At 47.5% G+C, this 26,647-nt stretch overlaps 1 protein-coding gene across 7 annotated transcripts in view; it reads left to right on the top strand.

Annotated features, from left to right (window-relative positions):
- The window catches only part of LOC109883506 (chromodomain-helicase-DNA-binding protein 9), a 134,980-nt gene that overhangs the window by 13,350 nt on the left and 94,983 nt on the right, over window positions 1–26,647 (top strand). For 5 of the 7 annotated variants that reach the window (XM_031831227.1, XM_031831229.1, XM_031831228.1 and 2 more), the window contains exon 2: window positions 347–2,109. In XM_031831227.1, coding sequence (XP_031687087.1) covers window positions 484–2,109 — 1,626 coding nt within the window. In that variant the 5' untranslated portion in view covers window positions 347–483. Of the gene's footprint in view, window positions 1–346; window positions 2,110–12,675; window positions 12,804–26,647 lie in introns of those variants that run through there. The other 2 variants (XM_031831233.1, XM_031831232.1) reach the window with 2 other exon arrangements.

Below are 26,647 nucleotides of genomic sequence, written 5' to 3'. Positions count from 1 at the left end.
GACAGTGCCAAATTTATCCCAGGCCTGTCTGACCTAGCCATTACTTGGCTTTTTGGCAGCCGCTGTTTTCACTGTTGACGTTTACGTGGCTGGGGGCGTCTGTTATGGTAATAAATTGTAGTGTATATGAGGTAGAGGTGTATGGAGATCTTGAAAACAACTAGAAGTGTATTGATTTGAATAACACAGGATGAACATCAAAAAGAGACGGGCTAAATTTCTTAAAATCTATTTGACAACTGAAAATCTCTTTAGTGTGCAGCCCACACACAGCTCAGTATGAACGAGACATGTTTAAAGATGTTTTTCTTCTCTCTGTTAAATCTGACTTGAGGTTTTGTCTTAGTTTTTCTCTCCAGAGCCAGTCTGTGATGGACATACTGTAGCTCAGTAACACGTGGCGCTCCTCAGCACCAGCTAGAACCCAGCAGAGGTCCAACGTGCGGGACTGGTCTCCGGAAGACTGACCCTGGCCCCTGGGCCATGACAGATCCCATCATGGACTTCTTTGACGACCCCAACCTGTTTGTGGGAGGGCTGGACGGGTTGGCTGAGGAGGGCTTCCCCCCTGGACCCTCGCTGGTGGATGAGCTCAACCTCAGTGCAGGCTTTGAGCCCTTACAGGTGGAGCCGATGGGGGCAGAGAAACACCCCGGGATGATACCCACCTCCATGCCCTCCTCCACCCAACAGAGCATGGCTTATGGGCAGCAGATGGGGAATTTTCCAGGCATGAAGGCCCAGAACTCCATGGGACAGCCCTTCGCTGGCTCTGAGGGTGTGGGTGGTGGAGGGATGATAGCACAGCATACCCAGTTCCATGGACGCTCAATTGGTCAGGCACCCCAATCCAACGCGTTGTTTTCCAACAGCAGCCCCATGTGGGGCAACCAGGACCAGAACGGGAACCTCTACCACTCAGTGCCCCAGCAACAACTACATCAACAACAGCAGCAGCAACTCCACAACCAACAGCATCACCTCCAACAGCCACAGCAGCAGCACCACCCTTGTCAACAACAACTTCAGCAACAACAACACCAGCTTCTGAACCAGCGGCAGCAGCAGCACCTTCATCAACAGGTAGTGAACCCTCAGTCTCTGCCCCAGCAGCACCACAGCTTCCCCTTCCACCAGGCCAACCAACAGCCAGCATCCCACAATCAGCATCTTACCACCGGGGGGACCCAGTTCCACTCCAGGGCTGTGCCTAACTCAGGGGCTCTGGCCACAGCTAATGTGGAAACCCCCAATGCCTCGCTGGCTGGAACCCCACCACAGCAGGGTGGCTACCAGCTGGTGCAGGGGACTCAGGGGGCCTTTCCTGGGGTAGGGCCAGAGGACTCTAGCATGTCCTTCTCCATGCAGACCTGCTCCCCCATGGCTCACACCCTGTCCTCCTGCTCAGTGAGCTCCACCACCGCCTACCCTCCCTCCCAGTACTCCTTCCCTGGCCAGGGACAACCTGGCATCTCCAGCCTGAGCCAGCCTCTCTCTTTAGCCCCAGTGTCCATGATCCCCACCACCACTCCCCTGCCCTCCTCAGTGCCTGAACTCTCTCTCGTGGGAGCTGGATGTGCGTTTTTGTCTGCTCCAGGGATGTCTCAGCATCACCAGCCCGAGCAGGTCCCAGTCAGCCAGGCTGAGGATGAATGTCCCTTCCGGGCTCTGCGCTGCTCCAGGCAGACCTTAGGGAACTACGACTCATCTGAGATGTTTGGCCAGGCCATGAGCTGCTACCCCAGTGCAGTCAGCCAGCTCGTTCCAGACCAGCACCAGCTCCAGAACTGTGGATCTAACTTGGAAGTTACCAGACCTCCGGCCAGCACCACTACCACTAACGGCTACGTGTCTCTAGAGGTTAGCCTGGCAGGGCTGCAAGGGGAGGTGGAGGCCCAAGGAGGGGGCTTTGAGGGCCTGGAGGCTCCGGACCTGCTGGCTGATGAGCTGCTGCCTCAGCTGGAGGCTGCCCTCAGTCAGCACGACCACCACGACTCCAACTGTTCCTGGACCAATGGTGGGGATGGAGAGAGGAATGGAAAGGGAGAGGAGGAAGAAGCGATGAAGGAGGAAGACAGGATCTCCATATCCATGGACTACAAGATACAGGTAAACCCATTGGGCCATTAACACTTGCTTTCAGTCTGAGGCTGGCTAGGCTGACATATGCTGACAGAAAGGATGATATGGATGAAGTACCTAGTTATCCAGATTCCGCAGAGTTCTCCTTCATTCATCTATTTAAAGATGCACTATGCAGAAATCACTCTGCCATTTCCTGGTTGCTACAATTCTAATTCCAGTTTGTGACAAAACAAGCAAGTATAGTGTAGAGTCATCGTACCATCTAAACCACTGTGAAATATATTTCCCATAACCCAAAATATTGTATTTTCAGCTGTTACAAAACTTTAAGTAAAAGATGCAAAAATTGAAACGGAAAGCGTAGAAATAGCCCACATAGAACAGATCTACGACTTCTTGCTTTCAATGAGAATGACAGGTCATTCAAAATGTTACATATTGCAGCTTTAATGTATTACTATAGGGGAAGAAATACACATTGCAGATGTATAGAATAGTTGTGGTTGTTGGTGCTAATAGTTGTCCTTCCCCTTGACCACATGGGCAGGAGGGGATTGGTAAAGCGAATTGTCAAATGTCAAATGATTTCTCATTCCATTCCCATTTAAATCTATATCTGCATCTTATCCAGGTTGTTTTATCTATTCAGTTCCAACTATGTTGGAAATTAATGGAAATAATTGACAGTGAGACATGTATTTGTGACAGCTACGTTAATGGATACATCTCTTAATGGATACAGCACTGACAGAGAGACTAGAGAGAGCCTTGCCATGCTTTCACTCCTCTCAGCAGCCAGACGCCAGCCAGCCACCCACCCATGTAATGTTTAACTAGCCCTGGAAGAGCATGAGCATATTTGGTGCACCTGCAATCAGGGGGGAGGTGGAGGGAGGGAGTGAGGGAGGGGAAGGAGGCTCAGCCCTCCTTTAAATGATAATAATACAGCCTATTCTAGCTATCCTCTCAGTATTGTGTCCCAAATTGCACCCGTTTCCCTATATTTTACCAAAGCCCTGGTCAAGAGTAGTGCACTAAATAGAGAATAGAGTGCCATTGTGGGACATAGACAGACAACAGGTAATTACAGTAGCCTAGCTGTGTCCCAGGGCCTGATTAATAGTGGCAGCAGTGTCTCCAGGACTTACAGTAACTAAGCGTACTCAAGGCTATAGATGTGGGTCAGGGCAGGCTAGAGGCTAGAGACACTGCCTGTCTGTCTTGCTGCTGTGCACTGCACTCACTACATGGCTAGATAGAGTGTGGGAGTGGTTGCTGTTGTGGTTTTCTCTGTGCGTGTGTGTCTTTGAGTGAGAGAGAGGGAGAGAAGGGGGAGGGGGAGAGGATAGAGATGGACAGAGGGAGTAGTGAGTGAAGGAGGGGAGGGAGAGAGGATAGAGATGGACAGAAGGAGTAGTGAGTGAAGGAGGGGAGGGAGAGAGGATAGAGATGGACAGAGGGAGTAGTGAGTGAAGGAGGGGAGGGAGAGAGGATAGAGATGGACAGAGGGAGTAGTGAGTGAAGGAGGGGAGGGGGAGGGAGAGAGGATAGAGATGGACAGAGGGAGTAGTGAGTGAAGGAGGGGAGGGGGAGGGAGAGAGGATAGAGATGGACAGAGGGAGTAGTGAGTGAGAGAGAGGAGGGGGAAGGAGAGAGGATAGAGGGAGTAGTGAGTGAGAGAGAGGAGGGGGAGGGAGAGAGGATAGAGATGGATAGAGGGAGTAGTGAGTGAGAGAGAGGAGGGGGAGGTAGAGAGGATAGAGATGGATAGAGGGAGTAGTGAGTGAGGGAGAGGAGGGGAGGGGGAAGGAGAGAGAGAGAAAGGAGGGAGGGAGGCTAATGACAGACACAGAGAGAGGTAGAGAGTGCATTAGTGTGCTGCTCTGGCTCCGACAGGCACAAGGCGGATCCTGGGGCAGAGCTGGCCAGTAGCATAGCAACATCCATCCACACACCTCTCTTAGCCTGGTTCCACAGTGACGCAGACAGCCAGGCAAAGAGGACCGTCAGCAGCAGTCTGTACTGTATGTCAGACCTGGGTTCAAATACTATTTGTTTAGGTCAAATACTTAAACTGTGCTTGAGTAATGGAACCAATAGAATAGTCCCAAAACTACTAACCCCACCCATCTGGAACTCCAGGCAGGCTAAAGATTTCAAATAGTGTTTGAACCCACATCTGATCTCCAGCAGGACAGTGTGTCTGTTCCCTTTCATGGCCCTAGTGCTGGCACATGCAGCTCAGCACTCATCAGAACTATCTCTGACTGGGTCTGTAAATTGTAAACAAGTGAGCGCACACACCCACAAACACACACAACTACTCTCTGGTGAATGGTGACTCACAAGTCGCTAGGTCTTTACCCTGTCTCTACAGCATAGCTCTGTCCCTCTCAACTCTACCACTTAGACTAACAGGTAGGCTGAAATACTCAAGCACAGACTGGTGTTTTGACCCAGCAGCCAATTTGTCCATCCGCTAATTGAAATGGGACATGGAACACCAGGGAACAAGCCCAGCTTCCCTACAGTCTGTGTCAACATCCACCCTTGTGTTGATGCTTTTGGGTAGACTGCTCTATTCATGTCCACTGGTGTGTGAAGAGCCAACAGATACTGTGTTTGCTGAACAGGCAGGGCATCAGGGGATAGAGTGGTGCCCATCCCCCTGTCCTAGTCTCACTGCTTGTCTCTGGCCCTGTCTCACTGCCTGTCTCTAGCCCTGTCTCACTGCCTGTCTCTGGCCCTGTCTCACTGCCTGTCTCTGGCCCTGTCTCACCCCCTAGTCCTGTCTCACTGCCTGTCTCTGGCCCTGTCTCACCCCCTAGTCCTGTCTCACTGCCTGTCTCTGGCCCTGTCTCACCCCCTAGTCCTGTCTCACTGCCTGTCTCTGGCCCTGTCTCACCCCCTAGTCCTGTCTCACTGCCTGTCTCTGGCCCTGTCTCACTCCCTGGCCCTGTCTCACTCCCTGGCCCTGTCTCACTCCCTGGCCCTGTCTCTGGCCCTGTCTCACTCCCTGGTCCTGTCTCTAGCCCTGTCTCACTACCTGTCTCTGGCCCTGTCTAACTGCCTGGTCCTGTCTCTAGCCCTGTCTCACTGCCTGGTCCTGTCTCACTCCCTGGTCCTGTCTCTAGCCCTGTCTCACTACCTGTCTCTGGCCCTGTCTCACTGCCTGGTCCTGTCTCTAGCCCTGTCTCACTGCCTGGTCCTGTCTCACTCCCTGGTCCTGTCTCTAGCCCTGTCTCACTGCCTGGTCCTGTCTCACTCCCTGGTCCTGTCTCTAGCTCTGTCTCACTGCCTGTCTCTGGCCCTGTCTCACTGCCTGGTCCTGTCTCTGGCCCTGTCTCACTGCCTGGTTCTGTCTCTGGCCCTGTCTCACTGCCTGGTCCTGTCTCTAGCCCTGTCTCACTACCTGTCTCTGGCCCTGTCTCACTGCCTGGTCCTGTCTCTAGCCCTGTCTCACTGCCTGGTCCTGTCTCACTCCCTGGTCCTGTCTCTAGCCCTGTCTCACTACCTGTCTCTGGCCCTGTCTCACTGCCTGGTCCTGTCTCTAGCCCTGTCTCACTGCCTGGTCCTGTCTCACTCCCTGGTCCTGTCTCTAGCCCTGTCTCACTGCCTGGTCCTGTCTCACTCCCTGGTCCTGTCTCTAGCTCTGTCTCACTGCCTGTCTCTGGCCCTGTCTCACTGCCTGGTCCTGTCTCTGGCCCTGTCTCACTGCCTGTCTCACTGCCTGTCTCACTGCCTGGTTCTGTCTCTGGCCCTGTCTCGCTGCCTGGTCCTGTCTCTAGCCCTGTCTCACTGCCTGGTCCTGTCTCTGGCCCTGTCTCACTGCCTGTCTCACTGCCTGGTTCTGTCTCTGGCCCTGTCTCACTGCCTGGTCCTGTCTCTAGCCCTGTCTCACTGCCTGGTTCTGTCTCTGGCCCTGTCTCGCTGCCTGGTCCTGTCTCTAGCCCTGTCTCACTGCCTGGTCCTGTGTCTGACCCTGTCTCACTGCCTGGTCCTGTGTCTGGCCCTGTCTCACTGCCTGGTCCTGTCTCTAGCCCTGTCTCACTGCCTGGTTCTGTCTCTGGCCCTGTCTCACTCCCTGTCTCTGGCCCTGTCTCCTGCCTGGTCCTGTCTCTAGCCCTGTCTCACTGCCTGGTCCTGTGTCTGACCCTGTCTCACTGCCTGGTTCTGTCTCTGGCCCTGTCTCACTCCCTGTCTCTGTCCCTGTCTCACTCCCTGTCTCTGGCCCTGTCTCACTGCCTGTCTCTGGCCCTGTCTCACTGCCTGGTCCTGTCTCCAGCCCTGTCTCACTGCCTGGTCCTGTGTCTGACCCTGTCTCACTGCCTGGTCCTGTGTCTGGCCCTGTCTCACTGCCTGGTCCTGTCTCTAGCCCTGTCTCACTGCCTGGTTCTGTCTCTGGCCCTGTCTCACTCCCTGTCTCTGGCCCTGTCTCCTGCCTGGTCCTGTCTCTAGCCCTGTCTCACTGCCTGGTCCTGTGTCTGACCCTGTCTCACTGCCTGGTTCTGTCTCTGGCCCTGTCTCACTCCCTGTCTCTGTCCCTGTCTCACTCCCTGTCTCTGTCTCTGGCCCTGTCTCACTGCCTGTCTCTGGCCCTGTCTCACTGCCTGGTCCTGTCTCTAGCTCTGTCTCACTGCCTGGTCCTGTCTCTGACCCTGTCTCACTGCCTGGCCCTGTCTCACTGCCTGGTCCTGTCTCACTGCCTGGTTCTGTCTCTGGCCCTGTCTCGCTGCCTGGTCCTGTCTCTAGCCCTGTCTCACTGCCTGGTCCTGTGTCTGGCCCTGTCTCACTGCCTGGTCCTGTCTCTAGCCCTGTCTCACTGCCTGGTTCTGTCTCTGGCCCTGTCTCACTCCCTGTCTCTGGCCCTGTCTCCTGCCTGGTCCTGTCTCTAGCCCTGTCTCACTGCCTGGTCCTGTGTCTGACCCTGTCTCACTGGCTGGTTCTGTCTCTGGCCCTGTCTCACTGCCTGGTCCTGTCTCTGGCCCTGTCTCACTGCCTGTCTCACTGCCTGGTTCTGTCTCTGGCCCTGTCTCACTGCCTGGTTCTGTCTCTGGCCCTGTCTCACTGCCTGGTCCTGTCTCTAGCCCTGTCTCACTGCCTGGTTCTGTCTCTGGCCCTGTCTCACTGCCTGGTTCTGTCTCTGGCCCTGTCTCGCTGCCTGGTCCTGTCTCTAGCCCTGTCTCACTGCCCGGTCCTGTCTCTAGCCCTGTCTCACTGCCTGGTCCTGTCTCACTCCCTGGTCCTGTCTCTAGCCCTGTCTCACTACCTGTCTCTGGCCCTGTCTCACTGCCTGGTCCTGTCTCTAGCCCTGTCTCACTGCCTGGTCCTGTCTCACTCCCTGGTCCTGTCTCTAGCCCTGTCTCACTGCCTGGTCCTGTCTCACTCCCTGGTCCTGTCTCTAGCTCTGTCTCACTGCCTGTCTCTGGCCCTGTCTCACTGCCTGGTCCTGTCTCTGGCCCTGTCTCACTGCCTGTCTCACTGCCTGGTTCTGTCTCTGGCCCTGTCTCACTGCCTGGTCCTGTCTCTAGCCCTGTCTCACTGCCTGGTTCTGTCTCTGGCCCTGTCTCACTGCCTGGTTCTGTCTCTGGCCCTGTCTCGCTGCCTGGTCCTGTCTCTAGCCCTGTCTCACTGCCTGGTCCTGTGTCTGACCCTGTCTCACTGCCTGGTTCTGTCTCTGGCCCTGTCTCACTGCCTGGTTCTGTCTCTGGCCCTGTCTCACTCCCTGTCTCTGGCCCTGTCTCCTGCCTGGTCCTGTCTCTAGCCCTGTCTCACTGCCTGGTCCTGTGTCTGACCCTGTCTCACTGCCTGGTTCTGTCTCTGGCCCTGTCTCACTGCCTGGTTCTGTCTCTGGCCCTGTCTCACTCCCTGTCTCTGTCCCTGTCTCACTCCCTGTCTCTGTCTCTGGCCCTGTCTCACTGCCTGTCTCTGGCCCTGTCTCACTGCCTGGTCCTGTCTCTAGCCCTGTCTCACTGCCTGGTCCTGTCTCTGGCCCTGTCTCACTGCCTGGTCCTGTCTCTGGCCCTGTCTCACTGCCTGGTCCTGTCTCTGGCCCTGTCTCACTGCCTGGTTCTGTCTCTGGCCCTGTCTCGCTGCCTGGTCCTGTCTCTAGCCCTGTCTCACTGCCTGGTCCTGTGTCTGGCCCTGTCTCACTGCCTGGTCCTGTCTCTAGCCCTGTCTCACTGCCTGGTTCTGTCTCTGGCCCTGTCTCACTCCCTGTCTCTGGCCCTGTCTCCTGCCTGGTCCTGTCTCTAGCCCTGTCTCACTGCCTGGTCCTGTGTCTGACCCTGTCTCACTGCCTGGTTCTGTCTCTGGCCCTGTCTCACTGCCTGGTCCTGTCTCTGGCCCTGTCTCACTGCCTGTCTCACTGCCTGGTTCTGTCTCTGGCCCTGTCTCACTGCCTGGTCCTGTCTCTAGCCCTGTCTCACTGCCTGGTTCTGTCTCTGGCCCTGTCTCACTGCCTGGTTCTGTCTCTGGCCCTGTCTCACTGCCTGGTTCTGTCTCTGGCCCTGTCTCGCTGCCTGGTCCTGTCTCTAGCCCTGTCTCACTGCCCGGTCCTGTGTCTGACCCTGTCTCACTGCCTGGTTCTGTCTCTGGCCCTGTCTCACTGCCTGGTTCTGTCTCTGGCCCTGTCTCACTGCCTGGTCCTGTGTCTGGCCCTGTCTCACTGCCTGGTCCTGTCTCTAGCCCTGTCTCACTGCCTGGTTCTGTCTCTGGCCCTGTCTCACTCCCTGTCTCTGGCCCTGTCTCCTGCCTGGTCCTGTCTCTAGCCCTGTCTCACTGCCTGGTCCTGTGTCTGACCCTGTCTCACTGCCTGGTTCTGTCTCTGGCCCTGTCTCACTGCCTGGTTCTGTCTCTGGCCCTGTCTCACTCCCTGTCTCTGTCCCTGTCTCACTGCCTGGTTCTGTCTCTGGCCCTGTCTCACTCCCTGTCTCTGTCCCTGTCTCACTCCCTGTCTCTGTCTCTGGCCCTGTCTCACTGCCTGGTCCTGTCTCTAGCCCTGTCTCACTGCCTGGTCCTGTCTCTAGCCCTGTCTCACTGCCTGGTCCTGTCTCTGGCCCTGTCTCACTCCCTGGTCCTGTCTCTGGGCCTGTCTCACTGCCTGGTCCTGTCTCTGGCCCTGTCACACTCTCTGGTCCTGTGTCTGGCCCTGTCTCACTGCCTGGTCCTGTGTCTGGCCCTGTCTCACTGCCTGGTTCTGTGTCTGGCCCTGTCTCACTGCCTGGTCCTGTCTCTGGCCCTGTCTCACTGCCTGGTTCTGTTTCTGGCCCTGTCTCACTGCCTGGTCCTGTCTCTGGCCCTGTCTCACTACCTAGTCCTGTCTCTTGATTTGGGTTGGGCTTATTGTTTGTGCAAAATTGTAACCTATGTTTGAGACCAACACATGTGAAGCACACCTGTGTCTCTCACAGAACTGAAACGAGATTCACTTTCTATGATCTCTCGCCCTCTTTTCCCTGATAGACATGAATGAGCCTGCAACGCTGATCTCTCCAGTGTTGCACTTCATCATTTATTTCCTTATAGAATCATAGCCGTGCGAAGGGTTCTGGAGGAGCTGCATCACCCCTGATACATTTGCCAAAGTTATAGAGTTACTGCTGTCTGTTCAGAAAGAAATTAAATCATTCAGAATAGCCTAGTACACCATGAGAAAGCATATCATTTAGCCACAGAGGAACATTAGCGTCTTAAAAAAAAAAGTGCCTAGCTGTGAAATGTAGCCCGATAACAAGGCATAGCCTACAGTTGGGAACGCATGGGAAATCTGTCAGTTAATAAACAGCATGCATCAATACCGCTATATAGTATACCACCCAGACAGTTGTAGGCCTAGTCCTCAGGAGCTAGTGCTTGGCTGTTCACTGTTAGTGACACAGAGAGACTGACTTCTAGACAGAGGGCTTTTGTTCCCAGTCATTGTGAAGACAGCAGTATGATAAAGGAGCTGAGTATTTCTTTTTTTACCTTTATTTAAGTAGGCAAGTCTGTTAAGAACAAATTCTTATTTTCAGTGATGGCCTAGGAACAGTGGGTTAACTGCCTTGTTCAGGGGCAGAACAACGGATTTTTTACCTTGTCAGCTCGGGGATTCTGTAACGCTTGTCGTCTGGAGGAAGAGAGGAGGACCAATGCGCAGCGTGGTCAGTGTTCATTATTAGAATAAAACAACTGAACACTGAACAAAAACGACAAACAGTCCTGTAAGGTGACGAAAAACACTAAACTAAGAAAATAATCACCCACAACTAAAATGGGGAAAACAGGCTACCTAAGTATGATTCTCAATCAGAAACAACAATCGACAGCTGCCTCTGATTGAGAACCATACCAGGCCGAACACAGAAATACAACAAAGAAAAAGAACATAGACTACCCACCCCAACTCACACCTTGACCAAACTAACACAAAGACAAAATAAAGAACATAGACTACCCACCCCAACTCACACCTTGACCAAACTAACACAAAGACAAAATAAAGAACATAGACTACCCACCCCAACTCACACCCTGACCAAACTAACACAAAGACAAAATAAAGAACATAGACTACCCACCCCAACTCACACCCTGACCAAACTAACACAAAGACAAAATAAAGAACATAGACTACCCACCCCAACTCACACCCTGACCAAACTAACACAAAGACAAAATAAAGAACATAGACTACCCACCCCAACTCACACCCTGACCAAACTAACACAAAGACAAAATAAAGAACATAGACTACCCACCCCAACTCACACCCTGACCAAACTAACACAAAGACAAAATAAAGAACATAGACTACCCACCCCAACTCACACCCTGACCAAACTAACACAAAGACAAAATAAAGGAACTAAGGTCAGAACGTGACAGTGCCCCCCCCCCCCCCAAAGGTGCGGACTCCGGCCGCAAAACCTGAACCTATAGGGGAGGGTCTGGGTGGGTGTCTGTCCGCGGTGGCGGCTCTGGCGCGGGATGTGGACCCCACTCCACCACAGTCTTTGCCCGCTTCAGTGCCCGCTCAAGTGGCGCCTTTAGAGCGGTGAACCTCGTTGCCGACCTCGGACTGAGGACCCTTGCAGCGGGACATGAATAGATGGGAGACTCCGGCAGCTCCTGACTGACGGGCTGCTCTGGCCCCCCAAAACGAGACCAAAACATGCACCCAGGGGGGGTCCCAGGACCTGGTTTGGGAAACCCTATTATAGACAACAACTAGGCTACTAGAGGTAGTTGACAGAGAACAATCTCACCACGGGTTGTGCATACCCTTATCTGTCCTCACACGTGATGCAGTCTTACTGCATGCCAGCCCCATTACAAACAAATAGCCTTTTGATGTGGTCGTCTAAGCAGTAGGCACACCCTGGTGGTTGAATAGCTGATGATGAGCTGCTGTGCTGTACAGCAGGTGCCTCCTGTCTGACTCAGTGCATCAGTAGTTTAGATTTATTCTTCGACTCCCCCCCCCCCGACCTCACTCTCCCCTCACCCCCTCCTCTGGCCTCTGGGGGCTTTGAAGCTAAAGTGTGGGTGGGGGTCAGGGGGGCCATGTGTGTGAAGCCGACTCAGCCAAGAGTGTCTGTGGCTGTCAGCCCCCACTGAATTGCTGTCTTTGTTGCTTCCTGACCTTCCTGGGTGAGGTTTATGTAACTCCCAGCCAGTCAGCCAGGCAGAGAGTGCTGCAGTCAGCCCTGAAACATGACACCAAGTCACTACTCTACTCTTTGGAGGGGGAGGGGCCCACTGCCGCTGGGAAACCTGCCCTCCACGAGGCTGAGAGATGATTGGCTGTTTTTCTGGCTGCGGTTGGCTCTCTCTCTGGTCTGCAGGTCTATCAATCTCTCGATCTGTCAATTCAATGTTCAATTTAAGGGGCTTTATTGGCATGGGAAACATATGTTAACATTGCCTAAGCAAGTGAAATACATAATAAACAAAAGTGAAATAAACAATAACAAATGTACAGTACACATTAGACTCACAAAAGTTCCAAAAGAATAAAGACATATGATGTCTATATACAGTGTTGTAATAATGTGCAAATAGTTCAAGTACAAAATGGAAAATAATTAAACATAAATATAGATTGTATTTACAATAGTGTTTGTTCTTCACTGGTTGCCCTTTTCTTGTGGCAACAAGTCACAAATCTTGCTGCTGCGATTGCACACTGTGGTTTTTCACCTAATAGATATGGGAGTTTATCAAAAATGTATGTGTTTTAAAATTATTTTGGGGTCTATGTAATCTGAGGGAAATATGAGTCTATAATATGTCATACATTTGGCAGGAGGTTAGGAAGTCCAGCTCTGTTTCTACCTCATTTTGTGGGCAGTGTGCACATAGCCTCTCTCTCATAGTCTCTCGCTCTGTCTCTCCCTAGCTCTTTCTGACTGCCTCTCTCTCTTTCTGACTGCCTATCTCTCTCTTTATGACTGTCTCTCTCTGTTCCTCCAGTCATCCGGCCTCATCTGCCTGCTGGTAGTGGAGGCCTGCCAGGAGTGGGTGGTATCTAGTGGAGGTCAAAGGTGAACAGGAAGTTGGCTCTATTTAAAGTGGGGCGGTCTTTGCTGTGGACGGAAGGGGCGGGCTGTGGGGGGACACTAGAGGAGGAAATGGGTGGCTAGTTAGTAGAGGGAGGGGTGAGAGAGTTGTACTTGGATTTAGCCTAGACTGTGAGGAGCATGTGGGAGCCTTGCCAGCCCCAAACTGCACAGTAGGTCTGAATAAAAACCCATTCTCTTTTATTCTGCATTTTTTATCTCTCTCTCCCGCTCACAGGGGATTAAATAGCTTTGACTATGTTGGCTGGCTAGGGGTTTGGAGAGGAGCGTGCGATAGCCAGCGGGTTCAGTGCTAACATGAGGTTTTGTGTGAGAGGAATGTGAGGGGTGACACAACCCAACGTGACCTCTTCCTTATACTGCAGTCAGGTTAACCTTTCACTGGCTGACAGGAATGAACTTAGCTCAACCACCAGGCAGCCTGCTGAACGCTAGCCTGCCTAGCATAGTCTGTCTCCGGGGAGAGAAAGTGGAGAACAGATTGACACAGTCTACTCTACAGGGACTCTAATGAGACGTTCAGTGGCTCTCATTCCGTTAGACTTAGTTTAGCACTAAATAGGGAACCTAGCACTTAATAGGGCAGGGGGAATAGGGGAAAGGCATATGGACTGTGGATCATGACATTATGCTTTTAGTCAGCAGATTTGGCTCACTTGTTACAGCTGCACTAAGGTCGGACAGCATAACTGTGTTGATCAAGACACCGGGGAGCTAGCACGAGATGGGGCGGCAGGGTAGCCTAGTGGTTAGAGTGTTGGAATAGTAACCGGAAGGTTGCAAGTTCAAACCCCCGAGCTGACAAGGTACAAATCTGTCGTTCTGCCCCTGAACAAGGCAGTTAACCCACTGTTCCTAGGCCGTCATTGTAAATAAGAATTTGTTCTTAACTGACTTGCCTGGTTAAATAAAGGTAAAAAATAAAAAAATAGCTTGGAAAAACTACCTCAATATAGGGATGAGAAATGCATATTGCACTCCAAATTGTCTCATTATCCCAACTGTTACACCAGAAAGTTTGAACGACTGCTAGTTTTTTTTTGAAAACTTCTGCTTGTTAGCAGAAGCCACACCAGCCATTTTGAAATGGCGCTAGAATGTAAGTTGAACATCAAACTATAGTCAGCCAATCAGGCTCCTTGCGGACTACGTCATCACGCTGTGGAAATGTAAAAAAAGAGTTGCGGATGGGGAATGGTTTAGTATATTGCCGCGTTCAAAAACACTGGAAACTCAGTGGGAACTGAGTGGGAAAAAAATAGTTTTGAATGGTCATCCAACTCGGAATTCCAAGTCGGAAACTCAGGCATCTTTCTAGAGTTCCAAGATGTCTTGAAAGTACCATAGGTCAAGCTTGACCAAAACTATGGATGCTTGTCTGAAGTACAATAATTAATTGGTAGTCCATGTCATTGTTGTCAAGGGTGGATTAACAATGGAAATAAACAGCCACACACTAGAAAGTTGTTGTGTTTGTCTTTCAATAGTTTATTTCTTTGTTCCAACAATTTTGCCTCTGTTAATGCACCCGTGACAACATTGACATGACCAATTATCAATTAATTATTACCAATTAACTATAACACTGGCTTACCAATAAATGATTACCAATTCATTATAATAATGGATTACCAATTAATTATTGTACAGACATCGTTTTGGGAGAGTTTAACATGTACAAAGCCATTCCCCACACATTACTTTTATATTGACATTATAACAGCGTGATGACGTAGGCTGACTATCCTTTGTTGTTCAACGCACGTGGCTTCTGCTACCTAGCATGAGGAGGAAAGGGAAGCGTTCAGGAAAGGTAGCAGTTATTCAATCTTGTAACAGTTGGGATAATAGGACAATTCGGAGTACAACTAATTTCTCATCCCTGGATTGAGGTACATTTTCCAAGCTGGCTCCATGGTGTCTTGATCTACACAGTCGTGCTGTCCGACCCTAGTGCAGCTGTAAGTAAGCAGGTCGGATCTTCTGGCTAATTGTTCTTTATGTGTCTGCTATACTTCATACAGTGTGCCTTTTTTGCCTTTATGTCTAAGGAACACTTGTTGGTTTGCGTTAGCTGTGTGTGTGTGTGTGTGTGTGTGTGTGTGTGTGTGTGTGTGTGTGTGTGTGTGTGTGTGTGTGTGTGTGTGTGTGTGTACACAGGAGTCTCAAAGCGATCAGACAGGTTTGTCAGGTAGCTGCTGGTTCCTAGCCGGTTATGTTCACTGGTTTCCATGGCGCTGGGCCCTGAGTCAAGGGTTTGTTTACACAGAGAAACACTTTCACAACATTACACTGACTCTGTGGAAAGGGACAAAATGTAGGCTAACACTATCCTCTGTCTGTCTGCCTTGGATAAAGTTTAGTTTTATACCTCTAGTCTACAACACATAAGTTCATGTTTTAACATTTCAAAGTACAAAATGGAGGGCTGCTCTTTTCTCTCAGAATGTGTAGGCATATGTCTTGCTTGGATCCCTGAGGTGAATATGTTGGAAGAATCCTGTGAATTCCTTCCTATTTAACTCAATCCTCTGTTGTTCAGTGCAATTACTAAGCTACAGGTTTCAATGTTTTCATTGGCCTATTGGTCTGTGGCATTTGGCCTTCATATACATTAAATCAATCTCTGTGGAATGTTGAATCACATGGTTGTTTTCACTATACTGCCACAAAGCTGCTGTTATTTTGTATGCCCTCACCTCAAGACTGTCCTGTCTGCTGAGTTGTCAGTATGAAAAGCTTAGTGTTGTGGCGTGGACCATTCATTTGATTTATAAAGACTTTCTTGACATTCCTGCTCAGAACAGAACTACAAGTCTGTCTGTTGTCCTCAGTTGAATGTGTGTGGCTGTTCCCTGGGCCCTGTCCTCTGGTGACCCTATAATTTGGTCTCACCGCAATCATAGTTCTGGATAAGTCCATAGTTGGGCGATTCCACGCCAGCTTATTTTTCAACAATCTGATTGTTCTGGCAATTCTCACATAGAACATTAATTGGGAGGAAGGATGTTGGACATGCTTTTAACATTTGTATCACAAATCATTTTCTTGAAAATCATTATGAAATTGGCAATTTCAGGCCCTTTTAATACCTATACATGTCTCCTGTAAGACCCTATGACCTGTGAACTGTACATGATACAGACAACATCTTGGTGTCATTATACTTCTTACAGTGTTATCTCAAATATGTAGTATGTCTGAAATACAAATGTTCACATTCATTTATTCAACGTCAAAATATCAATATAAATATCTCAAAAGTACACTTTTTAAAATATTTTTTAAAATGTATCGTTTAGAACAATATACTTGTCAAAAACATCACATTTCCAGAGGGAGCTCTCTGGTACCTCCATTTTATACGTAGAAATGTACATTATAGGTCATTAACCAATCACAGCCCTTTCAATCCATTTTCCCATTCACTGTGTTGGCGGTGCTCATAAAATGTATCATAACTTCAGAATTAGCACAGAACCCACTGGAAATGTCATGTACTTGTAAAGGGTACTTTTGAGATGTTCATATGCCTGTTTTTTTTATATTGAATGAATTCATGTGAAAATGTGTATTTCAGAATCTAGACATTCTCCATTTGTTAGAGCCCACTATAAGCAGTATAATGAACAATATGTTGTCTGTATCATGTACGATTCAAGCATCAAGGTTTTACCGGAGCCATTTATAGGTCAAAAAAGGGGTCCTAAAATGGCCACTTTCATCATGATTTAAGAAAACAATTGTTTGTGATACAAATGTAAAAAGCATGTCAAACATAATTTCTCCCAATAAAGTTTATATGTGAGAATTGACAAAACAATCTGAGATAGCAAAAATAGTTTCTCCGTTGCAGCACTGATGCCTGCTTTTTTGCTGCTAACAACCTGGCTTCTCCTGATTTAACCTCTTATTATTGAGAGCTATAGCATGAAGAAGACTGGTGATGAACCCACCGATTGCTCATTTGAATGCATAAATCATACTATTTTGTGTGTTACCACCAGGTAATGCTGATTCATTTCTCAGTTCTCAAGCAAGGAATAGGCCTATGTTTAGAAATTTGTGACACTCCGCGACCCATTCAAAACCTCCCACAACCCAAATTTGTTGAGAATCTCTGGTCTAAGTGTAACAGTATAACTAACTAGCTTGCTGTTTCACATCTGTTACATACGCTCTAAGGGAACCACTGTTGTTGGAATCCCCTCCCTCCATCTCTGCTCCCCAGTAAGTAGGCTGCTCATTGGCAGGTTGTTTTGATGGCTATATTGAAAGTTACTCTGCAATGACCTTGAATGTGCCCATTGTAATGCTTGCTAGGATAATGTAATAACCATCCAGCTTATTTATCTGGAGAGGCCTAAAAACCTTAAGGTTTTGGGTGTGTCACTACACAACAAGGGGAACATTAGTTTGCCTGTATCATTGGGTGCTTAGCTCCTGACTTGTGGTGTATCGTACAGGCTCTCTCAGACCTTCCCTATACTGTGCTAATGACAGATACAGCATCTTCAATGACCCTAGACTGCCCTCTCCCCTCTGTCACCCCTCTGCTATCCTATAGAATCCCTAACGACCAGGCCCAAACCACCTTACCCTCCCCAGTCCCAGTCCATTCATCCATGAACCACTCCTATCACCATCCCTCTCCGAGATGCAAATGGCCATCGCATGCCTCTCTTAATGAAATGAAGGAGTCAGTTAACTGAATGACTAATGGAAAGCTAATAGGTGGCTGTTAGTAAAGCTTCTTCATTGGGAGCTATTTGAGGATGTGTAATGGGTGTGATGGTGCAGCCCTCTCTCTCTGCCATGGCAGGTACGGCTAATGATATCATAACCTATGTGAATTGCTAATCGCTGCATTTGCAAGGAATTACATGCCAAGCTGTGTGTGTGTGCCTGTGTGTGTGTGTGCATGTGCCTGCGTGTGTGTGTGTCTTGGCCTGGGCCTTAGAGCTTTCTGGGTAATAACTATAAATATCTCCAACAGACCAGAGAGGGAGGCCCACACACACAGCCTAGCGTACTAGGAGTGTGTACTTGGTTGAAGCTATAGTTCTCCTGTGTATAGATCTAGTGTTTAATACCATTATACCACCTAGTAGTGTAAGTGCATTTCTTAGGAAATAAGGCCTAGGCTTATACAGTATAATATGTAACTTTGGACTGGGAATCTAATGTTATTCATGTTTATACCATGGCATTGTTGAATACTTGTTTCTGATTGGCTTGAAGGGCATTCTAGAGTGTGAGTTATTTAAGTGATAATGCCGAGAAGCCGGTGTTTGGAGGATATATTGGCCCTGGTGTTGTTAGGCTCGAGACCAAGCCAATATATCCTCTAAATACCGGCTTCGAGGGGAGTATCACTTTTATACAACCAGTTACCAACATATTCAAATAATGATTGACATGTTTTCATTAAAAACATTATTTTTATGAATTTATTCATACTATTTCATCCTTCCACAAGATATAGTCACGACACAAATCTAGGGTTGCTACCCAAGAAGGCTGGTCGTTCGTTCGTTCAATCGGTTCGGTAGCCTGAGATGCGACCCAGTCGTTCAGTCTTTTTGTTCTGTATCTACCGTATGGACAGGACCCAGTCTTTTTGTTCTGTATCTACAGTATGGACAGGACCCAGTCTTTTTGTTCTGTATCTACCGTATGGACAGGACCCAGTCTTTTTGTTCTGTATCTACAGTATGGACAGGACCCAGTCTTTTTGTTCTGTATCTACCGTATGGACAGGACCCAGTCTTTTTGTTCTGTATCTACCGTATGGACAGGACCCAGTCTTTTTGTTCTGTATCTACAGTATGGACGCGACCCAGTCTTTTTGTTCTGTATCTACAGTATGGACGCGACCCAGTCTTTTTGTTCTGTATCTACAGTATGGACGCGACCCAGTCTTTTTGTTCTGTATCTACAGTATGGACGTGACCCAGTCTTTTTGTTCTGTATCTACAGTATGGACAGGACCCAGTCTTTTTGTTCTGTATCTTCAGTATGGACAGGACCCAGTCTTTTTGTTCTGTATCTACAGTATGGACGCGACCCAGTCTTTTTGTTCTGTATCTACAGTATGGACAGGACCCAGTCTTTTTGTTCTGTATCTACAGTATGGACGTGACTCAGTCTTTTTGTTCTGTATCTACAGTATGGACGTGACTCAGTCTTTTTGTTCTGTATCTTCAGTATGGACGTGACCCAGTCTTTTTGTTCTGTATCTACAGTATGGACGTGACCCAGTCTTTTTGTTCTGTATCTTCAGTATGGACAGGACCCAGTCTTTTTGTTCTGTATCTTCAGTATGGACGTGACCCAGTCTTTTTGTTCTGTATCTTCAGTATGGACGCGACCCAGTCTTTTTGTTCTGTATCTACAGTATGGACGCGACCCAGTCTTTTTGTTCTGTATCTTCAGTATGGACGTGACCCAGTCTTTTTGTTCTGTATCTACAGTATGGATGCAACCCAGTCGTTCGTTCTAAGTGTTCCATTGCCATAATGGCTGGAAAAGTTCTTATCCCTTGCTTGCTAGCTTGCAGAGGAGCAAGCCAACAACACAGCTAGCACAATCACTTCAAATTGAAGCTGGAAAGACTGCAAACTAGCTTAACTTTGACCTTTTTCAATTTACATTTCTTTGTATATATCCATAAAATTATGCCAACTGATTCATGATTTCTACTGGCTGAAAAACGCTGCCTGTCTGTCTGTCTCATCCCGACTCCCGACACGTTCATTACTATGGGACAGCTGGACATCGAATTTGAATATTGAAGCAATCTTGCAAATGTCGGGAGAGACAGACAGCAAGGCTTATACAAATCTCCACTGTTGAAATCTAAATGTTAGTCTAAAAGAAATGTGAGATAATGTCTAGATGCTTTTCATAGTGGAGATCAAGTTTATAAATTGCTTGGCTGGGTTGATGAGACAATGGATTGCACTGTCAGATGGAACAGAGTATTAGGCATTTTAAAGTCATAGATTTAACCGGTGGTAACTTGTAGAATAAACACAGAATGGAATGCGGTTTTAACCAATCAGCATTCAGGATTAGACCCACCCGTTGTATAATTCCCTATATTAGCACGGTAGAACTCAATGGCTATAGTTCATTCTTACATGTTCTATGTTTGAGCTGCTTTTTAAAGCAAAACTTGAATTGAAAACTTTATTGGCATTGTTGAATCAGATTTTCATGGCAAGCAAGGACTGATGGTTTAGTTAGCCTAACTAACAAGTTTGTTTGTTTGGTTACCACAGCAACTAATGTAGCTATCTAGTAAACTTGCTAGCTACTTCAGTAGATGTCGAACACATTTCTACTGGAAAACGAACACATTTCTACTGGAAAATGAACACATTTCTACTGGAAAATGAACACGTTTCTAGCGGAAATGTGTTAAATTATAGCCGTGATATAAAAGAGATAATCAAAGAGGGGTTATGCGTTCTCAGGAAAATAATGCAACTGTTGAAGGTCAGTTCCACTTCGCTAGTGCATCTTGGAACACACATTCCACGTCATCCATTATTTTCCATAGAACGCATAGCCCCTCGTTGATTATCCTTCACAAATGGAATAAGAACACTAGATTTTTTAATTCAATACAACTTTATTGATAGTGTTTCTACACAGAATGGATAATTCCCTGTAGTTTCCCCCTTCCTAATCTGTAGGCCTAGCCTACCACACATGGTCTGCAGAACATTAGCCTAATTAGGCTATGGTATTAGACTTAACTCTGTAACATGTCCATCCTTCTGCCACCCACATTTCTCCACCTCCGCTCCTCCATCCAGATACAGGCAAGCAGTACCCTTTTCACACTGAACCAAACTAATCTGAGCTGTACTGGGCTGGCCATTTGCCTGGTTACACATCCAACATAGAATAAGAAAATAGTGGTATCAGAGCCAGACTGTAAGGACTGCCGCCGGACAGGAGAAGCAGGTAGAGTCAGACATTTATTCGGGAACAGACAAGGAAACAAGACAGGAACAGCGTCGGAACCCGGGTAACACGGACATGAGACAATTCATCCTGAAGCAGGGAACAGAGCTTGGGAACAGACAGATGTAGAGAAGGTAATGACACAAGTAATTGAGTCCACGTGAATCCAATGACTGCTGATGCACGTGACGGGGGGAAGGCAAGTGTGTGTACTGATGGTGGTTTGAGTGCGTAATGCTGGGGATCCTGGCGCCCTCGAGGGCCAGGGGGAGGAAGAGCGGGAGCAGGCGTGACAAACAGTATGGTTTGGGTCAACCCTATGTGAATACAGCCCAGTTAAATGCCATATATTGTACTACTGCAGCTCTGCCTAAGGCCCTGCTGCCATGTGACCTGCTAGAGCTGTGTGCCAGCCAGGCTGTGACAGCACAGGTCAAAGTGGACCAGGTCAGAGAGTGAGGATGGAGGACCTGTAAGCCCTGTTAGTCCACTGAGTGTCACTTCTGTTATTAGCCTCTCCCCGGGACAAGAGGTTAGCGCCAGCACACCTTGCCTTCCCTCTCCTACCCTGTGAAGGATCATTAAGGCCTGATGCTCTTTTTAATTGGTTCAGGAAGCATCGCCGTGCAGTGTGCCCCCTTTCATTTATCAACTACACCTCTCTACCTCCCCCCCTCTCTCTCTCTCACACACACACACTCCATTGGTCTCTCTCTCTCCTCTCTCTCTACCTCTTTCCTCACTCTCCATGCATGACTTTAAATTGGCCCACAGCCATAGGCCTAATTAACAGCCCTAATCTCTTCCCCACCTCCTGACAGACTAATCTATATTCCATTAACCAGGCAGTAGGTTTGGTCTCTGATTAGGCTATGGTTGGGAACTGGGAAGGTGAGTAGTGTTGTATACTGCTGGTATTATCCCTCTCACAACACAAAGCCAAGAACTATTCTTAGGGATGTTATGCACAAAGACGCGACACACTTTCCTGTGAGGAGTGATTTTAAGGAAGAGTCGACGTCAAAGGTTGACTTCTAGGTAGACTTCAGATATTTTTGAAAGGAAAACGTTTAGGCAAAGGCTGAAGTGAGAGAGAAGCAGTGGGTCATCTCTATTATTCCTGTACTATACACTTTATTACTCATCAAAAGAAAAGTAGACTGTCATTGATTAAAGTTCTAGGGACCAGTATCACCCACTGTCTCCTATATTTGCTCTGAAGGAACACTATGTTCACTTGCTCAGCTCTCTCTGTTACAACAGCACTTTCCTACTAGCTTATTCAACCAGCATTACAGCACTACCTAGTGGGTGAAAATATAGGCTAACTGTTGATATGGTGGGTCTTGTGGGCTCTACGATTGGCTATAGTGTGTGCACAGTTATAGTGTGAGTTCCATCCTGTCCTAGGATGATAAATGTCAATTTCCCTAACGGTGTGTTAGTGGAGTCCTACTCAAAGGCCCGCAGAGGGAGGCAGAAGTAAGAGTGGCAGGCATACTAATACAGGCTCTGAGTCTGCGATGAGGTTATTATGGACTGTTTAGAGACTCACACCTGTGCCTCTGGATCCCTCTTTTATCTCTTTCTGTCTCTTTTACTCTTTCTGTCTCTTTTACTCTTTCTGTCTCTCTTTCTTTCTTTTTTTACTCCCCCCCTCATCTCTCACTTTAGAGGGAAGCCCCCCCCAGCACACTAATTTCTCTGCCGGGAGGCCTATTTGCATGTTAACCGTTGGGTTGCCAGCCTAGAGAGACAATACACCCTGTGCAGAGTCAGTCGCTGGCAGCTAAAAGCCTTCCTGTGTATGAATCTACGTATACATGGGTGTTATTGAATCTCTTCCGAGCTTTCTCTATCTACCTCTATCTGTTGCTCCTACCTCTCTCTCTCTCTCGTTGAACAGCCTGTTATGTAGTCTTTTGCATTATGATGTCGTCCCAGACTAAAAGGATGCTGTCTGTCCGTCCCAGTGAACCCCTCAGTGTACTATACATCAGCGCACTGTACTCCATATCAGGTGATCAGGTGTTCAAATGTTCATGCTCAACATGCAGTACATAACATGGTTGCATACCGTTTAGGCCTAGTCTCTGAGAGAACTGTTGTTAAAATATCTTCCTGAATTACTCTATAGATACAGTATTTTTACCTGTTCTTCTTGACAGTGTTTTAACAGCTGTGAATTGATTGTTTTCAGGGGCTCTGTGAAAGTTAGGATCTGTCTCTGTGAGAGTGAGTCTGTCTCTGTGAAAGTGAGGCTCTATCTCTGTGAAAGCAAGGCTCTGTCTTTGTGAGAGTGAGGCTCTGTCTCTGTGAGAGTGAGGCTGTCTCTGTGAAAGTGAGGCTCTGTCTCTGTGAAAGTGAGGCTCTGTCTCTGTGAAAGCGAGGCTCTGTCTCTGTGAAAGCGAGGCTCTGTCTCTGTGAAAGCGAGGCTCTGTCTGTGAGAGTGAGGCTCTGTCTCTGAAAGTGAGCTCTGTCTCTGTGAAAGTGGGGCTCTGTCTCTGTGAGAGTGAGGCTCTGTCTCTGTGAGAGTGAGGCTCTGTCTCTGTGAGAGTGAGGCTCTGTCTCTGTGAGAGTGAGGCTCTGTCTCTGTGAGAGTGAGGCTCTGTTTCTGTGAGAGTGAGGCTCTGTTTCTGTGAGAGTGAGGCTCTGTTTCTGTGAGAGTGAGGCCCACTGCCACTACACGATAGTTTATTCCTGTTGTATGGGATGCTCCCATCTGGCATGAGACATGTTCTCGCTCCACTGCAGGGATGGTAATTGACATGTTGTGTCATTTAGTTCCCTTCGTTCCGTCTCTCCTAGAACAGGAGTCCATCTCCAAAGGCCTAGCCTGACAGATGCCCACTCAAACATGGGGAGAACACACATACAGTGGGGCAAAAAAGTATTTAGTCAGCCACCAATTGTGCAAGTTCTCCCACTTAAAAAGATGAGAGAGGCCTGTAATTTTCATTCAAGGTACACTTCAACTATGACAGACAAAATGAGAAAATAAAATCCAGAAAATCACATTGTAGGATTTTTAATGAATTTATTTGCAAATTATGGTGGAAAATAAGTATTTGGTCAATAACAAAAGTTTATCTCAATACTTTGTTATATACCCTTTGTTGGCAATGACAGAGGTCAAACGTTTTCTGTAAGTCTTCACAAGGTTTTCACACACTGTTGCTGGTATTTTGGCCCATTCCTCCATGCAGATCTCCTCTATAGCAGTGATGTTTTGGGGCTGTTGCTGGGCAACACGGACTTTCAACTCCCTCCAAAGATTTTCTATGGGGTTGAGATCTGGAGACTGGCTAGGCCACTCCAGGACCTTGAAATGCTTCTTACGAAGCCACTCCTTCGTTGCCCGAGCGGTGTGTTTGGGATCATTGTCATGCTGAAAGACCCAGCCATGTTTCATCTTCAATGCCCTTGCTGATGGAAGGAGGTTTTCACTCAAAATCTCACGATACATGGCCCCATTCATTCTTTCCTTTAAACGGATCAGTCGTCATGGTCCCTTTGCAGAAAAACAGCCCCAAAGCATGATGTTTCCACCCCCATGCTTCACAGTAGGTATGGTGTTCTTTGGATGCAACTCAGCATTCTTTGTCCTCCAAACACGACGAGTTGAGTTTTTACCAAAAAGTTATATTTTGGTTTCATCTGACCATATGACATTCTCCCAATCTTCTTCTGGATCATCCAAATGCTCTCTAGCAAACTTCAGACGGGCGTGGACATGTACTGGCTTAAGCAGGGGGACACGTCTGGCACTGCAGGATTTGAGTCCCTGGCGGCGTAGTGTGTTACTGATGGTAGGCTTTGTTACTTTGGTCCCAGCTCTCTGCAGGTCATTCACTAGGTCCCCCCGTGTGGTTCTGGGATTTTTGCTCACCGTTCTTGTGATCATTTTGACCCAATGGGGTGAGATCTTGCGTGGAGCCCCAGATCGAGGGAGATTATCAGTGGTCTTGTATGTCTTCCATTTCCTAATAATTACTCCCACAGTTGATTTCTTCAAACCAAGCTGCTTACCTATTGCAGATTCAGTCTTCCCAGCCTGGTGCAGGTCTACAATTTTGTTTCTGGTGTCCTTTGACAGCTCTTTGGTCTTGGCCATAGTGTAGTTTGGAGTGTGACTGTTTGAGGTTGTGGACAGGTGTCTTTTATACTGATAACAAGTTCAAACAGGTGCCATTGATACAGGTAACGAGTGGAGGACAGAGGAGCCTCTTAAAGAAGAAGTTACAGGTCTGTGAGAGCCAGAAATCTTGCTTGTTTGTAGGTCGACCAAATACTTATTTTCCACCATAATTTGCAAATAAATTCATTAAAAATCCTACAATGTGATTTTCTAGATTTTTTTTCTAATTTTGTCTGTCATAATTGAAGTGTACCTATGATGAAAATTACAGGCCTCTCTCATCTTTTTAAGTGGGAGAACTTGCACAATTGGTGGCTGACTAAATACTTTTTTGCCACACTGTATAGCCTACCAGTAGTAAGAACTAGAGGTCGACCGATTAATCGGAATGGCCGATTAATTAGGACCTATTTCAAGTTTTCATAACAATCGGAAATCTGTATTTTTGGGTGCCGATTTAAAAAAATATATATATTTTTAATTTAAATAAATGTTTTATATATTATTATTATTATTATTATTATTTATTTTTTCACCTTTATTTATTATTTATTTAACTAGGCAAGTCAGTTAAGAACACATTCTTATTCTCAATGACGACCGTGGGTTAACTGCCTTGTTCAGGGGCAGAACGAGAGATTTTCACCTTGTCAGCTCGGGCGATTCAATCTTGCAACCTTACAGTTAACTAGTCCAACGCAATAACGACCTGCCTCTCTCTCGTTGCATTCCACAAGGAGACTGTTACGCGAATGCAGTAAGCCAAGTTAAGTTGCTAGCTAGCATTACATTTATCTTATAAACAATTAATCATAATCACTAGTTAACTACACATGGTTGATGATATTACTAGATATAATCTAGCGTGTCCTGCGTTGCATATAATCTGACTGAGCATACAAGTATCTAAGTATCTGACTGAGCGGTGGTAGGCAGAAGTAGGCGCGTAAACATTCATTCAAACAGCACTTTTGTGCGTTTTGCCAGCAGCTCTTCAACAGGCGGTCAAGCATTGCGCTGTTTATGACTTCAAGCTTATCAACTCCTGAGATGAGGCTTGTGTAACCGAAGTGAAATGGCTAGCTGGTTAGCTCGCGCTAATTGTCGTTTTGTTGCTGGTTCGAGCCCAGGGAGTAGCGAGGAGAGGGACGGAAGCTATACTGTTTCACTGGCAATACTAAAGTTCCTACAAGAACATCCAATAGTCAAAGGTTAATGAAATACAAATCGTAAAGAGGGCAATAGTCCTATAATTCCTATAATAACTACAACCTAAAACTTCTTACCTGGGAATATTGAAGACTCATGTTAAAAGGACCCACCAGCTTTCATATGTTCTCATGTTCTGAGCAAGGAACTTAAACGTTAGCTTTCTTACATAGCACATATTGCACTTTTACTTTCTTCTCCAACACTTTGTTTTTGCATTATTTAAACCAAATTGAACATGTTTCATAATTTATTTGAGGCTAAATTGATTTTATTGATGTATTATATTAAGTTAAAATAAGGGTTCATTCAGTATTGTTGTAATTGCCATTATTACAAATAAAAATACATAAAAAAATCGTCCGATTAATCGGCATCGGCTTTTTTGGTCCTCCAATAATCGGTATCAGTATCGGCGGTGAAAAATCATAATCGGTCGACCTCTAGTAAGAACGCACACAGACACATGAGCACACACACAGCACAGGCTAATTTATCTAGATATGGGCATGGGGACAAATACATGGGCACTAGATTGGAGTTAACACAACCTACTGTGTACATTGTGACCTCCCACACATACTCTACGCTGGACTTTAACCAGTCGTATGTTATTCCTACAGTTGTACAGTTCAATGTTTTGTCGTGTTTGTAGTTCCAATGTTTGTAGTTCCAATGT

Source organism: Oncorhynchus kisutch, linkage group LG8, assembly GCF_002021735.2.
Source record: "Oncorhynchus kisutch isolate 150728-3 linkage group LG8, Okis_V2, whole genome shotgun sequence".
NCBI lineage: Eukaryota > Metazoa > Chordata > Actinopteri > Salmoniformes > Salmonidae > Oncorhynchus > Oncorhynchus kisutch.
This window is presented reverse-complemented; position numbering and strand designations above follow the sequence as displayed.